We start from the raw sequence: 16,234 nt of genomic DNA on the forward strand, positions 1-16,234 counted from the left end.
TATGAACACAACTTAATTTTCTAAGCTGTGCACTCAACATAAATTAAAGTCAGAGCCTCAACTCCCAACAGAACCATGTGAAATGTGTGATATTACCACCTAATTGGAAATATTTGAATTTCACTAAGGAAATGAAACTCTATAAACAACAAAGTGAAAAATGTTTAGGAGGAAAAAACCACACCTCAATATTATCGTAACACAATGGATTAGGTCCTTTAACCCATGACTTAAAAATGTAGTTTTAACATCATTCGAACCTTCAATTTGAAGACTCAGTGAACCCCATTCGTGAAATGTGATAATTTCTTAGCCATGTGTTGTTTTCAGGTTTTAAAGTATCAGAAGACTATACCCAGTCACCAGAGCAAGCCCTGAAGCAATCTAATTGGGAAGTCTTGGGGATTCAGAAGAGGTTATAACCCTGCATTGAAGCGGTCATCACACGTGCCTTCCACAGAAAACAGGAGGGTCTCATAACACAGAGCCAACTTGATTAATGTAAATTACGACATAGTCATCCATGAAAGAGTATGTTTCCCCCTTCAGAAAAGTCATCCATTTCCACCAACCCCACCAGCTAGAACCTGAGAATAGTAAGCAGGTCCCTATAAACAGAGGGCCTCACAGCACCCTGAAACCTGGCTGGCCTAGTCCTCCAGGCCCAAGGCTACTTTCAAAAACACGTTCATCACCCCCTCTCCTTGCACCCAACTTAGCCACGCTGCCCTCAAGAATGTGTGGGCTGGAGACCAGCTCAAATTTACAAATACTTTTCAGTTTGCTTTGTCTAAGGCTACTTGTGATCTGTGACCAAAGGGCTGTCACTTTTGCAAACTGGATCGGCCAGAGGTGAAAGAGCTTTGCCCACAAATTCTACAACCTGACACAGTAATAAGCTATTTGACTGAGCCTGTGGTTCACTGAGCTACCTTTAGGAGCTGTGATCAGAGAAAGATCAGAAACTGTCCACAGTTGGATACAGCTGATTCCCCTGACCCTGCAGCTGTCTGGGTAGAGCAGAGGTCTCATCATGAATCAACAGGTCACTGTCACACAAAGTCATCTACTAACCCAACATATGCGTATGCACCCACATCCTTCATTCGCTCTTCCATCGTCATTCGTGTTCATATTCTCTCAGAGAGATCACAGACAAGCCTTCACTTTGGAAGTGACCATCACTTTGACAGAAAACAATCAATACTGGGCATTCTTCCCCTGGACAAAAAGAAGTGCAGGATGATTTCACATTGACCCTTCCTAATACCTGTAAGGCCCAACTTAAGACATGTGGTGATAACAGGGACATAAAAGTAATTTTAGAGTAAATAAATTAAAAAGGAAAAAATTCTTTATCCTATTCACGATGGACGTCAAGCGCTGTGGGGAGCAGAGATGACAGGGCTTTCGGCTTATTTGGACAGTTGTTTCTGACAGTTTACCAACCTCTATAGTTCCCCTTTTCCAGTTCTTAGCATCTTTTTCCCTTTCTCTCTTCACCCTGCTTTCTCCATCACCAGGACTCATAAAGTCCCCTTCCTGGGCCCTGTGTGCAGGTCTCCACTGTGACTCCCTTCCCCTGCACACCTGCTTCCCACCCAGAGCTTTGGGCTCACCTAGGATTCTCTATCCTCGTGCACCCTAGTTGGAACGAGAGGTTCGTGAAAGCCACGTCCACACTCTAGGAGCCCGGGGAGGGACCAGGCTGGCTTAGGGGTGGGGACCAGAGGCTGGCCGGGCGTGAGAGAGCAGCACTTGCACAGCAAGCCTCACGGCCATCAGGAGACAACACAGACAGACAGACACACCACAGGCGCGCGCACACATACAGGCACGCACAAACGCATATGCACACGCGTGCGCGTGCGCACACACACACACACACACACCACACCACACACCAGGAGATGATGAATGTTACTGAAATGGACCAAAACCAACAAGCAGTGGGGTAAGAAACAAACAGAAACAAAACAAAGCACTTGGGTTCAGATGGAAAGCTGTTTACTGGGCAGCCAGGGCCCGAGCCCAGGGCGGGGGGAGGGTGGGTGCCTGCTCGAGGGCACTGCCTTCGGAGAAGCCTGCAGGAGACAGGTGCGAGGGCAGCACTCGCTCCCCTCCCCCACCGCTGTCCTGGGGGCCCTGTCCCACAGGCCGCAGAGGTCCACAGAGAAAGCAAGGAGAGGGAGGCACTTACCTCATGGCCCAGAAATGGCTAGTCCACATTTTTGGGGGTGTGCAGTATCTCAGTTTAAACAAAATCCTTGTGGCACTGCTCAACCATGAACTGCCAGCTCTCTAGTGTTTCAAATAAGCTTGTAAAGTGGTTAGTGAAAAGAGAAGACAACAAACAACAATTCACCTGTAGGGCAATTGTGGTGTTCTTCGCAGGGTACTTTCCCACCAGTCCTTGTTCTTTCCGTTTCTTGAATTTCCTAAAGTAGTCCTGTATCAGGAAAGTGGCATAGAACTTCCCCACGGTTACCTCATCATCTAGACGGAGAGACCAGACACAGCTCTCCCGAATCAGCACGTTTGCACCAAGAGCCTGACACTGGCTTCTGGCTGGGGGTGGGGGACAGCGCAGAGGCTCTGAGCTCCTGGCTTACAACACAGGAGGGAGACTAGCTCTAGCAAAAAGCATGGTTTGGCAAAGCAGTTAAGGCTCAAAATTAGAGTCAGTTAAATAAACTGATATTCAAAATTGCAGAAAATAACATTTGTCACGAGTTTAAAAGAGCAGTGTATTAGTAACATTATCAAGTGCTACCTTGGTTATTTACTTAAAATAAAAATTACAAAACAAAAAGGCTCTGTAGGTCATATTTTCACCCCTGTGCACAGGGATTTGCATGTGTAGTTACCACGAATTCTAAGGGCAATTAACCATCCAAATCCCTGTGCCTGGAGATAAAGATAGAGACCTCAGAAAGATGACAGACAAGCTTGGAAGAAGAGGAAGGTTCAGTAAAGTGACTGCAAACCCAGATTTCCATGTGCCCCTTGACTCTGCCAATAGCCTCCATATGCCATTTCTTGGTCTGTAATTCAGAACTGGTTGGTTTCTGGTTTTCTTTGCGCTGTGACAGCGTCAACTAACCTCATGGTTGAGCTGCCTTATTTCTGCTTTGTTCAGAAACAACCCAACACGATCATTGGGAGCTGGAACTCTGCTGAGATTTTACAGGTGATGCATGAGGCAGAATAGAGGCTCTGGCTGTCTCATGGTAAACGACCTTGGCAGTGTGAATGTGCCTGAGGAGTCTCCACAGCCCTGCTCCCCCAAGGGTGCTTGCTACCAAATCTGCAGTGTGCTGAGGCTCCTGGGTAGAAGGCTTGAGACCACCCCACGCAGGCCACGGATCGCTGACCATGACCTGCAGAGGCTGGGAGGTGGAATGGTCACTGGCCCTCAGGCTTTAGCACAGCTAAACTTTTGGCCTGGCTTCCCTTGTAAGAGGTACATGTGACCTGAGGCAAGGGGCTCAGCCTCTATGGGCTTGTGTTGTCATGTGTAAAAGGGGCTACACCTCCGAGGAGCAGTGAGGAAAGGCATGTACAGTATTCAGCCTCTGCTTGGGTTGTCCTCGTGCTGGGGGCTCAATGACTGAGCCATCAGAGTCACTATTATTTTACAGCTGGCTGACAGTGGCACCCATCAAAATGGATTATAGAGCACACAGATTGGGGGACACAGGCCCACTGTGTTCCCTAACGCACCCTGGGTGGGGTTCATTTAGTGAGCATGTTGCAGGTGTCTCTATCTGGACACTGCTGGGCAATTCTGGGTTGCCTTTCCAAGAGTTACTCAGTGTTACTGAAAGAGAAGATGCTTTGAGATCTGGCTTCGAAAACATGTTGCATTTCTCCCAAACCCAAGCTGGGCAAGTCCTGGAATGATGTAGGGGCCACAAAGTGAGCCCAGGGCTTTGTGTAGCATGTGAAACCATGGTCCCTCACCTGTCTCAGGCTGGTCTAATGATGCACCCATGGGCAAGGAGGAGAGAGGTGATAGAGAGGTCAAGAGAGACCACCCAGGGTGATCAGACACCAGGTCCAGGTACCCCTCCTACTGGGCTTTTATTAGGAGCCAGGCCCTGTGTCGGAGGAGTTCCACATGGGTGGCATGGCCTCTTCAACTACAACTGAGATGGTGGATCTGCTCACCCTCTCTGACAGGTGAGGAGGTTAAATGACTTGCCCCAGGTCAGTCAAGTTAGGACCTAAGTGCCCCAGCCTGGGCTCTCCTCCTCCGAACACCTCCCCGAGCGATAGCCTAGCTCCTACCACACAGGCCACCTTCTTCTTTGGGGCTGCCTCTCCCAGAGCACAAGCCTCTCTCTCTACTGGGCTGCAATCAGGAGGTGGACTGACTGCTGACAGTATAGGGAATCCCGGGAACCCAGGGGGATCCTGCTCCTGCTGTGCCACAGCCAGCCTCTTCAGCCCAGAAAAAAAATGCCACTCTATCCATAGGAGGCCAACCCATCATTCCACCCTGGGCTGCTTCCAGCACATGCAGGCCTCCCCGCGTCTCCCTCCAGCCCAGGCTCTGCTAGCATGAAGGGCCCAGGGGCTCCTGCTGGATGGTCTCAGCTCTCCCTGGGCCCGAGCCTGGGTGGGCAGTGTACTCCGTGCAGAGCTGACCATGTTTCTCCCTGATGGGCCACTCCAGAGCGGAGGCACCCTCACCCAGGGCTTGGCAGGGCAGGCTTCAAGGACCACTTGGTCTGTGCCACTGAGATGCTGAGCTAATTGAGACTAAGCCTAGGAAGAGTTCTTAAAAACAGAAGTGAAAGCCACAGGACAGAAAGGGAAGGAAGAGAAGGAATGAATGCAGGGAGGCTGTCTGGGCTCAGGACTGCAGAGAAAGCAATGGGATCGGCTTTGAGGCTCTTTAGGCCAAAGGAGCAATAGAGAGGTCAAGGGCAAAGAGAGCCTCTGGGAGGCGAGGGGACTTCTAAAGAGAGGGGGAGGATCATGAAACGGCACAAGACTGAAGAGTGGAGGCGAGAACATGAGCAAGAGTCAGAGATGGGCAATGAGACATCTCAGCCTTATGACGGCGACAGCAGACAGGCTGCCCACAGCCACAGTCTCCTGCAAAAGAAAAGTTCCCAGCTGGTATTCCAGGGCTCAGTCTTGAGTGTCCCCTTATTATCAAGCTCATGACAACCTGGGGGCACCTCACTTCACACCTGTGCCAGCAACACCTCCTCAGATGGGCACCTACTCTGTGACCAGGTCTGTAAGGGCCTCCCTGACCACTCCACATTGGCCTGTCCTGGTCCCGAGACAGCTGGCCTGGCTCAATCTGCTGCTCTCTGACGAGGTTACAGAAAGAGGACACCAAGTCCCTCAGCCTTAGGAGCTACCCACTTGCCTACAGGGCTGTACAAATATTCTCATTTTCTAAGTGTGCCTCAATGTGGGAAAGGATGACTGGAAGGTGAGAGTCAAAACCAAAGACAGAAACCAGAAACCCACTGCCTTTTGACCTTCTTCAGTGGCAACAGCACTCATCTGAGAGTCACCCTGATGAGCATTATCCTAGGCACATGCACCAACCATGACATGGAACTTCTGGAGCATCCCATCTCCTCCTGAGGCCCTGTTCCCTTCTTTTGGTTTCACAGTGCCACCTAATGCCATTTTTAAAAAGATTAGCATGTCACTCTAAACCCCAATTCATTTTAAGAGATACAGAGAAAAAGCCAGGGCCTGTCATTGGGCCAAGAAAGTGGAAGGATATGTAACCTTTAGTAGAAGTCTAGTAGAGCAAAAGATCTGCTGTTTTTCAAAGGAAGGGAGCTTACATGGTGAGCCAAATTCTGGTCTTTTTTTCAGGTCAAAAGAAAAGAAATGAAGTTTCACAGTATGATGTCCAAGTGAGTCTAGCCAGGATGGGCCCTGATGTGTGAGTGAGACCAGTTTGTAATAAAGGTGGCGTTTCAAGAGATGTGACACGGAGTGGGCAGGGCTCCTGGCCCGTAGGGAAGGTTTACCCAGACAGGCGCAGCCGCTATTCTGAAGCATGCATCAGTATTTCGAGAAACATTGTAGGGGAATACAGCTGGCAAGAGATAACACTGATTCCATGCCACCACCCTAAAACAGAATTGCTTCAGAATATTCTGAAAGACTGAGAGTTGAAAGGAATGGAGGCTGCAGAAAAAGCTCAAGCACATAGTTACAACAATTTTTGAAGAAGCAGTTAATCTAAGCCATGCGAGCACTTGGGTGTGCAGCTATAAAGAAAAGAACGAAACTGAGGAGTTGTTTTAAATGTGCAGTATCGGTTCTCCTGTGGACAGCCAGGGTTCTCTGGGTGGCAGTTTGGGCGTTCTGTTCTTTTTTATTTGGGGGATTTATGGCTTCCCCTTTATTATTTCTTTGTGGGCCATCTTCCCCAGCTTGGAGCTGGTGGCTACACTAGCTATGGGTGGCTCCCTGCAGTGACAAAAACTCACACTGCTTCTTGCTTCATGCTGAGGAGCGGAGCTGGCCAGCATGCTGCTCTCTCTGTCCCCAAGAGCCAGAGGTTGTCACCTTCTCAGAGGGAGAGGCATTGGCCACCATCCTGGCCTGGGGTTCCGGAGTCAGCATCCAGACCTGAGCCAGACCAATCTGAAAGCTGCACGGGGCAGTGACACTATGAAAGTTTGGTTGGTTACAAAATATACCAAATGCTTATCACATGCCCAGGGCTGGGGATGCCAGAATGCTGGGTGGTGGCCCAGAGTAAACAGATCCTGCACCTTTAAAACTTGAAAACAAAATAGTCGAGAAACAACCACCTCCACTTCTAAGTCCATGTGCACTTAAATGAAAATGGAAAAACAGTGTATAAATTATATATATATGTGTTATATATATATATAAAAATCTGAAAAAAGTTTAGTCAGTTATTTTATGATAAATAACAAAAGAAAAAAGCATGCCTGTTAGTCCCTACTCTAAATTCTAATTAACGGGACATTTTTGGTAGTTAAGGCAGTAAACTCAGTCTTGACAAGAACGTTTTGAAAATACCATTTTCTGACAGCTATCAATTTTTTGCAAAAAGCTTTCAGCAATATGTTGAAGGATACACAGAAATAGTTTTAAATACTTCTTTTTGGACCAAAAAAAACTAGGCTTTCAGTTTTGAGGCAGCAAGCTTGTCTAACATCAGTTCCCCCACCAATAAGGAAACCTGTGCTCCAGCCATCCTGGCCTGGTTCCCTTCCTATTGAGGCCTCCCCTTTGGAATGGTCTTCATATCACGCCAAATAGCTACACCAGATGGCCTCAATGATCTAGCTGACAGAGAAAGCCTTATGCGGTCTGCGCTGGCTGTTGACATTGTCACTGAAACCAATGTTTTGGCCAAGAACTACTTAGGAAATAGATTACACTGACCACCAGCTGGAGGGACAACTTGGTCAAGTAGCTTCATGCTGGTTTTCTTCCAGATTTTCTTTATCACAGCTCGGAGTTCTTCGTTCGCTTGTTCCAGGTTCCCTGGATTGGAAGAGCAAGAGAAGACAAGGCTTGCTTCTTCTAGCCCTCAATCCCTCTCTGTTCAGACCATGCAGCTCTCCTCCCAGCCTGGCTTGCATGGGAGCCCGGCCCTTGGATGGGGCGCCCCTCTCCGGTCAGGGTCATTCACACTTCCTATCTCAGCAAATAGTTACAGTCACTCCACTTTGGGAACCACCACATTTTACTCTGGAATCCATGTCCTTACCCCCGCCAAGCCCACACTTATACCTTTCCTGCTGCTTCCAGCCCAGAATGCCAAATCCTGCCTCCAACCTTGAAGACCCAGACTAAATTTCACCCAAATAAGCCTCTTTCGATTCCTATTGTGTGTGCTCTTCTGTAGCACCCACATCAACTTGGTCTTTTATCAGATGGCTGATGTTTGTCTCCTCAGCTAACATGTCAGTACAGAAGGCCATCCTGCCTCCTGCGTCCCTTGCTGATGCCGGTGGGGGCCAGGAGCAGGGAAGCATGCTGAAAGGAGTATGTCAGCTTGCGGGCACTGGCTTTGCTGGATAGAGTCACCCTGAGCTCTGGGGTTTCGGGAAAACAGCCGTGCACTGACTCCACAGCGTCCCTAGCTGGCCCCCTCCCTCTCCTCCCTCACAGTCTCCGCTTCTCCACCTCCTGGTCACTCCTCAGCCTGCTGCAATCTGCTTCCCATTCCACCTCTGAAGTGCTACCGAGCCAACCCCAATGGCCACGCTCCAGGCTTATTCTACCAGGGCTGAGCGTGGCCCCAAAGACCAGTTGCTTTGGTCTCAGCTGGGAAGACACTGGTCACAACAGTAGCTCCCACGTGCCCGCCACGTGCCAGCAATGCAGAGGGGCTTCTGCAGACATCATCTCATCTCATTCCCAGGACTCCCCCTGACGTAGGTGTGTTCATTTCCCTCCCACAGAGAAACAAACTATAGCTCAGAGCAGCGGAATCCCTCAGGAAGGTCACACAGTAGTAAGCGTCAGTGGGAGTGAACTCCTGGGGGACAGCTCTGTCTCTGCCCTGGTCTCCCATCTCTTTCTCCCACTCTGTAGTAAACAGCTGCATGAGTCACCTCAAAACTTTCTGGACAAAGTGAGTCATGAAGGAAGGAAAGAAGGGTCGAGGGAGGTGGGAAGAGGGCATCCACCAGCACAAATGTTCTCACTGCACTCACCATACCGTTCCCAGGGTCTCCCCTTGACTAGGAAAGGCCCAGAATGGAGAACAAAAGTGGGAGGTGGCATCTCCTCCCAGTTCTACCACCTCACCTGCTCCCAGCGGACACTCACCTTCTGTCTTGATTTTTAGAGCTGTTCGAACCAAAGCAAACAGGGTTGCATTAAACATGACTGTCCCATCGCTGTTGAGAGGCATGTTCATGGCAACTAGTCTCTGCAAAGAGAAAGAAAAGTTTCTCACTAGAATGTGAGTGACTGATGACAGCCATAGCCCTTTTCCATGTTTATTCTGTTTTTCCCTCATCTCTTTTCTAGTCGATCCTCAATTTAATTCCACAGCCATTTGTGGAGCACCTACCAGGCAGGGGGCTCTGACGTGACAAAGATCAAAGCTTTAGTCATGAAATGCAAATGCTGGCCCTTGGACAGTGTGTTTTGTTTTTGGGTTTGACCTTGATGGTTTAATCATCTCACTGTTTCTGCATTCCTCTCCTTTTCCCATAGCCAGCTCTCCCTGTGTCCTGGGGTCAGGTCTCCGTTCTGAGCGCATATTCTTCAGGCTGTTGTGAGGTGAAATGTACCAGATACAATGAGCCAGGCACAGGGCACGGGACTTGGGTCCTCCAGCAATGGGGTCTGCGACTATTCCTAACACAGGGAGTGTCCTTCAAGGACCCTGCCCTGGTGCGACCCATGTGGCGTCCACGTGGTTTCTCCAAGAGTTTGGTCTTTTAAAGCAGGATCCCCACTTCCTGCTTCTCTCTTCACTCTCCTGGTCCCTCTAACACCAGCACTGAGAGCTGGACAGGACTGGGTGACGACATCCTCTCTGGGCCCCAGTGACGTAAAACCAGATGACATGCCCACACCAAAGAAGCCCTGCAAGAATTCTAGATCATGGACAAAGATTCTAGCCCAGTACCTGGAACAAGGTAAGTGCTAAATGAATGGTAATTATAATTGTTAAGTTTCCAATTTCTTATTTTCAACTGACAGAGAAAAAAGTGGAAAAAAAAGTACTCCTTTGTATTAACGGACTGGAAATTGGTATTTTTGTGATGCATCCCAGCTAAATCCCCAGTCCTATTACCACCCATCCATCTCCAAGACCGGCACAGACAGCCACGATGCCCAGTCTCTTTTCCAGGCAACTTTCTGCATCAGCAAAACGGATCACTTTGTGCCTCGGGGACACGTAGATCCTTTATGTCAAAGGGTCTGGAAACATAAACACAAGATGACAACTCTGAGCTGGAACCCATCTTGCTCTTGGAGAGCAGAAAAGAGGCTGGTCCTGGGAAACTGATGAAAAAAGTCAACTTCCATCCCAGAGTCCAGGCTGAGGAGAAGCAAAGACACGGTCAAGGACTCGCCAACGGGGCTTCTGGACTTTCAGGGCAGGAAACAATGAGTTTGGCTCAGAAAATTTCTTCGAAAGCCTGAAATACATAGCAGACTCTACTCTGTTACCTTGGGTCTGTCTAGACCCGGCCCAGCAACCCTGGAGTGCAAGCTGGCCAGATTTCCACAGGGTAGAATTTCAACAGGCAAATCCTGAATTTCTCTATTAAAAGGGGGAATTCTTTCCTGTTGCCACAACTGACTCAAGGTGAGTCACTGTGAGCTCTATGGAGGGAGACACGTCTCAGCTGGGGCTCGCAGAGAGCGCGGTCTGATGTGAACGCTACAGACATGCATGTGCGAGGTCTGGATCCACCCGTGACGGACCACCGCCTACGCTCACTGGGAGAGGGGCTCCAGCTGCAGAGGGCACCTCACCACATCCACCAGCACACAAGCTAGAAAGGCCCAGGGACCGAGTCTTCTCCATCCCACGTCCTAGGTGGAGCTTCCGGCCACCCCCCTCCTCTCTCCCCAGCCCACTGCCCTCACTCCGGCTGGTAACTTCACACTTAGACAACTCCAGCAGCTCTCCTGGGTGCTTCTCCTTTCTAACGTGGGCGTCCACTTGTGTCTCTTCCTTGGAACTCAGCATGGTCTGCGAGGTTCCTCAACAGCTCTGCTGCGCTTGTGCCTGTGGCCCTCTGCCACTTCCTCTTCTGTCCTAGCCACACCGATGATGCCCCACCTGCCCATATGACATCCATTCTCCTGCCTCCGCATCTGGGTTCCCCATGCTTCCTTCCCACTCTGACGAACCCCTACGCCTCTCCTTTTGGACCTGACGCAAATGTCACCTTCCCTCCCACTCACCCAGTGGCATCACATAATTCCCTTCCTATTCCCATCGTTGGCTGACAGGGTATCCTAAGAGTGTCAGCCTGACCGCAGGCTTGAGAGAAGGTCACTTAGTGCGTTTTGAATGAACCAGGGAGTCCCTGCAAGAGAGGCCCTCAAGACACCCAAGCAGGACACTCACCTTACAGGCGACTCTGTGTGGGCATAACTTCCCAAACCCCAGGGGAGGCTGGATGCGGCGGAGCAGGGTGACCACGTCAAGGTGCTTGATCCTTCCCCTGGAGGCAGAGCACGGCCTGAGGTCCAGGGCCGCAGTGCTGGCCCCAGCTCTCAGTCTGTCCCACCTCCCGCAGAAACCACAGCCAGTGTTCCAGAAAGCGCCCACACAAGCCAGGGGGAACCCTCTCCAACCTACTTAGCCTCAGGGTCATATTCTGACCATATCCTCTTGAATTCATCTAAATGGTGAGGTCCCAGAATAGACCAGTCCCGGGTCAGATAATCAAAATTATCCATGATGACCGCCACAAACAGGTTGATGATCTGTGGAAGCAAAGGAGGAGGAGGGTGCCTCAGTGGCAGCGGGATGAGTCAGGCTAGACCCCGGTGAACGCTTCCTAATTTCAGGGTCACAAAGCATTTGAACCCATTTCTCCAGAGAGCCCGTAAAAACTCCTTCTTGGAAACAGCGAAGGGAAAAGCAGGTGTGTAGCTTTCCGAGATGGCTTTGGTATAGTCCCAGGGGAGGGCAAGGGGGATGAGCTACCTGGACTTTGGAAGCACACTACAGTTTCATAATCTCATTGCTACCAAAGAACTCGCCGACATGTGCATTGGCTTTGAAATTTTTGTAAAGAAAAACCAGCAGCCCTGAGAAGCTGGGGCAACCCCAAGCCTGTGACTAAGCATCTAAGCCCTGCTCACCACGAAGGTGCTTCACACTCGGTGATCAAGCAAAATGCTGCCAAGGTCTGCCAGCGGAGTCGAGGGTGCTGCCCATCAGCACAAAAACCCCACAGCAAGTGGATGGGGCGACATCACTGGTCTAAATTCCAAATCCTGCACCACCATCTGCTAACTCAGAGGGGGAGCTCTTCTGATCACGTACCAGAAATGCGCAGAGCATGTAAAAACTGATGAAGTACACTATGGCGAAGTTGCTCCCACACGAGTACTCCTCCCCAGGGTTGTAATCCGACTCGGGGTCGCAGAGCTTGCCGGGGAGGCAGGCCAGCATGATCTCCTGCCAGGCCTCACCTGTCGCACACCTTTTTTAGAGCAAGCAAGGAAAGGGCTTTTAGTAGGGGAAGAAGGGACTTGAGGCTTAGACGTCTAAAAAATTGTAAGAAAAAAATTTTTTTTTCGTTGGAGCAAAACCTAAGGAATTTGTCAAAAAGCCAGTTTGAATGAGTGAAAAGATGAAATTCCTACTTATTTTCAAATGCAATTTATCTCTGTAAGTGAGGGCCCTGCTACAACTTTCTTTGATTTCTATCAATCAATACAAACACATAAATTCTTTTTGTAAAAATAGATGTTTATTTTTGTGTCGCCTCTTCTTTAAAATTTTAGCATAAAGTTTTATCAATTATAAATTATCTTTTAATGATTTAACATCTGACAACTTGATTAGATCCTGTTCAACTCTGTTGAAAGCCAAGACCGGAAACTACTTAACTTGCAAATGCCTTGTTATCCAGTCACCAGAGTCATTACCAATTATTTATATAATTTCTAGAGAGTTCTCTCACTTTGAGGCACCCGTGTTTACAAAGCTAATTAACTAGGGATAAAAGCAATCCCATAAAATGTCAAATTCCACATTTCAGGATGTCCCCCATTGGCTGTGCAAAAGGGCTCTACATTCTTGCAAAATTTCCATGTTTCTGGCTGGGTTTCAGTGAGTGCTCCCACGCGTAAGCCTGTCTCCTTCACGTTTCCTGGTGGCCTTGGCAGACCCACTAACTCCCTAAAGCATAAACCTTAAGGCGCCACAATCGAAATGGCCACAGCAGCTTCAGCACACCAGCAAATTTCCTGTGACTGAGACGCTGGTGTCTGTCTAAGAACACAAAACACACACACACACACACACAGAAAGCCACCTAGTCAACTGGGAACAGCTATGTCCTCTGTCACTCTGGAGCCCAACACTAGAGAGAGACACCCCCCCCCCCCAGGACTCAGTCACCTGAAGAGCAGCAACACCGCCTGGGGAAAGGTCTGGAAGTTATTGTTCCTGTTGATCTGGTTGTTATCTCTCATGGCAACTTTCCCAAACATCTAGATGGAGAAATAATTGGGGGAAAAAAAGAATAGGTTTTGTCATAAACAAACAAAGAAACCCTCCATATGTGAATTTAGAACAAACTCAGGTTCGATCCACCCACAAGGGCTTTCCTGTGGTGCTCATCACTTCATTTATTCACAAAGATGTGCCGGGCACCGTGCTAACCACTGGGAACACTGGGACATGTTCAGGCACATTCTCCCCTCAAGGAGCTCCCACCCTGGGGGAGGAACCGGGGGGGCAGCAGCCCCCTGGATGAGGGCTGGGAGGCTCCAGCTGGACAGGGCAGCACAGAGGGGCTCACACACCCGTGGCTGGGGGCTTGGGTCAGGGCGGCTCCCAGGGACGAGATGAAGACCTAGAACTGAGGCACAAAGGTGCGCCAGGAAATTAAGGGACTGAGCGTGCACAAAGAGATGAGCGTGGGGCCAGCAGGCCAGAGAGAGAAGGGGGGGCTCTACCTTCAGGGTAAGGGGGAGTCAGGAAATACCATGGGACTTATACAAGCAGACTGGCATTTTAGAAGAGCTTGGTGCCAGACTGATCCTCCCGTGTGAGCTGGTGGTGGTGCGTGCAATGTAGTTTGCAGTTCTCTGAGACAGCTCTGGGTTAGGGCGAGAGCACCCTGTCATAAAGGACTTTTCGGGGGCACACAGTGCCACATGCTGCTGAGTGACAGGAGCTCGAACATGTTGATTCTTGGTTCAGAACTCCTGGCAGGATTCCTAACCACTTGTGAATCCTTCTATGCCTTCAGAATAGAATAAATAACCACAACCCCTCCTCTGCCTCCGGAACCACTCCATCTCTTTAAGCTCACACCCCTCCCTCATCTGAATGAGGGAATCCATCTGAACCAGCTCCACAGGGGGCTGTCCACCTCCCTCTCCTCCAGGAGGCTCTGCCCACTGCAGCTGTGGCTTCCTGTAGGGCTGCTGTTAATGAGGCCCCAATCCTGTTCTCCACCCCAGGAGGAGCTGGCAAGTATCCTGCAGCCCCCAGCTGGGGTCCCAGAACGACCTGATTTCATGCTTCTTCTCAGGGGTGCCCCTGACAATGGTCCCAGGTTAAGTTTGCCACATCAGGAGATAGTCTGTTTCAAGCAAGACTCTCACTTGGTTACAATAAAACAATTTCTTTCAATCAGTTGACTCTCCCAAGACTCAGAGTGGAGGTGAGGAGTACCCCCAAACCCAGCTTTCCTGGGCTTATTCCACCCCTTCCTTGCTCTTCTGAGCCTGGCTCTCTCTAACTCAGGCTCTTTCCTTTGGAGCCATGTCTCTCTCATCTCCATTCCTCTACTGGGGCCCAGCAGCTGAGGAGTTGGCTGCAAAATCCTTGTCTTTTCATTCCACCTGGCCAAGGTGCACCTTCCCACAGGTTTGGGACTACCCAGCAACGGGGACCCTAAGGGAGCTGGAGCTCACCTGCATGCCAATAACCGCGTAGATGAAGAACAGCATGGCTATGAGGAGGGCGACATACGGGAGCGCCTGGAAGAGAGGAAGCACTCAGCTCAGGGCTGGCCTCTTGTCCCTGCGACTGGGCACAGACTGAGGACCCACATAGGGCCACACGCTTTTCTTTTCTGCGTTATATTGAAAGAACATCAACAAAGAGGAAGGACTTTTCAAACCCCAGGCCAGCCCAAAGACTTCAGTCCTGAGTACTCCAGCCACATGCACACCCAGTATTATGGAGCTGCAGGCAGGACGGCTTCCCACAGTCACTGACAGTGTATCCTAACCCTAGACAGTGTCAATGCAGGCACATCACTCTCATAATAATGTTTAAACTGGATTCCTTTGTGAAAATGCGGTAATTGATCAAACCATTCCAGATGACATTTAGATGGCTCCCACTTTTTTGTGGGAATGTTTGGGTGGGGGTGAGGGGCTATTTTAGTTCACCTTGCCAGGGAACAGCTTTACGCAAAATTATCTGGCCAAGCGCTGAAGTGTTCCCTTAAGGTGAAGTCTTAGGAGTGGAATTATGAGCCGGGGGAAAGAACCACTTTCTGACTGCTGCTATAGAAAGCAAGATACTTTTCTTAAAACGCACACTTTCTGAAAGAACCAGAGATGGGGGTTGGGTCAGAGAAGGAAAGGAGCTAGCTGGGTGGTCGTCCAGCCTAGGCTCTCCTTAGGGACATAAATACAAGCATGTGTGTCAGGTCAGGAATAGACTACAACCAGGCGCACCAGCCTGAAGAATCACAAATAAGGCATGAGACCTGGCTTATGCCTAAATGTCCTCAGCTCCAGAACCCTTCCAGGCTTGGCTAACCCAGGCACTGGTGACCATGTGCTGGCCTCGGGGGGGGAAGTGGCCTCTGATTTGTATCTAGACAGCTGACTGACAGGACTGCTGCCACCATATAAGGAGAAGCTGTCCTAGGGAGAGGCTGAGGCTTCTGGGGGTCTCCTGGGGCCCAGCACGCTCTCACACATCACCATTCACCACTGTGCTTCCTGGGAGGACCAGACGGAGGCGCTCGGAGGTCCCACCTCTCTATCAGTCTTGGGAACCGGGCAGAACTCTCGGCTGCAGGTCCTTACTGCTTTCTTTTCTGTCTCCTTTAAGGAAGTAATCCTATTTCATTTAGGGTCTCTCCAGCATTCTATATTCTCTATTGGCCTAGGCGGTCATATGGCCTGGGCAGTCACATGACCTAGGTGGTCACAGTGGTCAGGGAGAAGAGAGTCTGGATACTCCATAACAGGGGACAATCAATGACTTACACAGGATTTTCAAAGACAAAGAGAAGCCCCTGGCATGGCTCTTACCTGAAAGGACTTAATAAAAGTCCACAGCAAGGTCCGGATGCCTTCCCCCCTGCTGAGAAGCTTCACCAATCGCATCACTCGGAAAAGACGGAAAAAGGTGATGGAGATTCTATTGCTCTCTTCAGAGTTCTGAAGGGTTATCATGGAGAAGTCAAACCCAATGGGAAGTAGAACATGCAACACTTTCAGAAAAACAGCAACAGATGCAAACACAGGTGACAGAGGTAAGAACTGAAGATGTGTTTCTAGGGCCTTTTCACCTTGAAAAGCA

General features: G+C 49.8%; 1 protein-coding gene across 4 annotated transcripts in view; it reads right to left on the reverse strand.

Annotated features, from left to right (window-relative positions):
- CACNA1D (calcium voltage-gated channel subunit alpha1 D) overlaps positions 1 to 16,234 on the reverse strand; it is a gene marked incomplete at its 5' end in the record, with an annotated part of 288,308 nt that overhangs the window by 23,045 nt on the left and 249,029 nt on the right. For all 4 annotated transcript variants that reach the window (XM_081159099.1, XM_081159098.1, XM_081159100.1 and 1 more), the window contains 9 exons: positions 2,366 to 2,496; positions 7,405 to 7,506; positions 8,800 to 8,902; positions 11,069 to 11,165; positions 11,303 to 11,430; positions 11,996 to 12,155; positions 13,079 to 13,170; positions 14,605 to 14,670; positions 15,964 to 16,092. In XM_081159099.1, coding sequence (XP_081015225.1) covers positions 2,366 to 2,496; positions 7,405 to 7,506; positions 8,800 to 8,902; positions 11,069 to 11,165; positions 11,303 to 11,430; positions 11,996 to 12,155; positions 13,079 to 13,170; positions 14,605 to 14,670; positions 15,964 to 16,092 — 1,008 coding nt within the window. The remainder of the gene's footprint in view (positions 1 to 2,365; positions 2,497 to 7,404; positions 7,507 to 8,799; positions 8,903 to 11,068; positions 11,166 to 11,302; positions 11,431 to 11,995; positions 12,156 to 13,078; positions 13,171 to 14,604; positions 14,671 to 15,963; positions 16,093 to 16,234) is intronic.

The sequence above is a fragment of the Miniopterus schreibersii genome (assembly GCF_964146895.1).
Source record: "Miniopterus schreibersii genome assembly, chromosome: 15".
Classification (NCBI taxonomy): domain Eukaryota; kingdom Metazoa; phylum Chordata; class Mammalia; order Chiroptera; family Miniopteridae; genus Miniopterus; species Miniopterus schreibersii.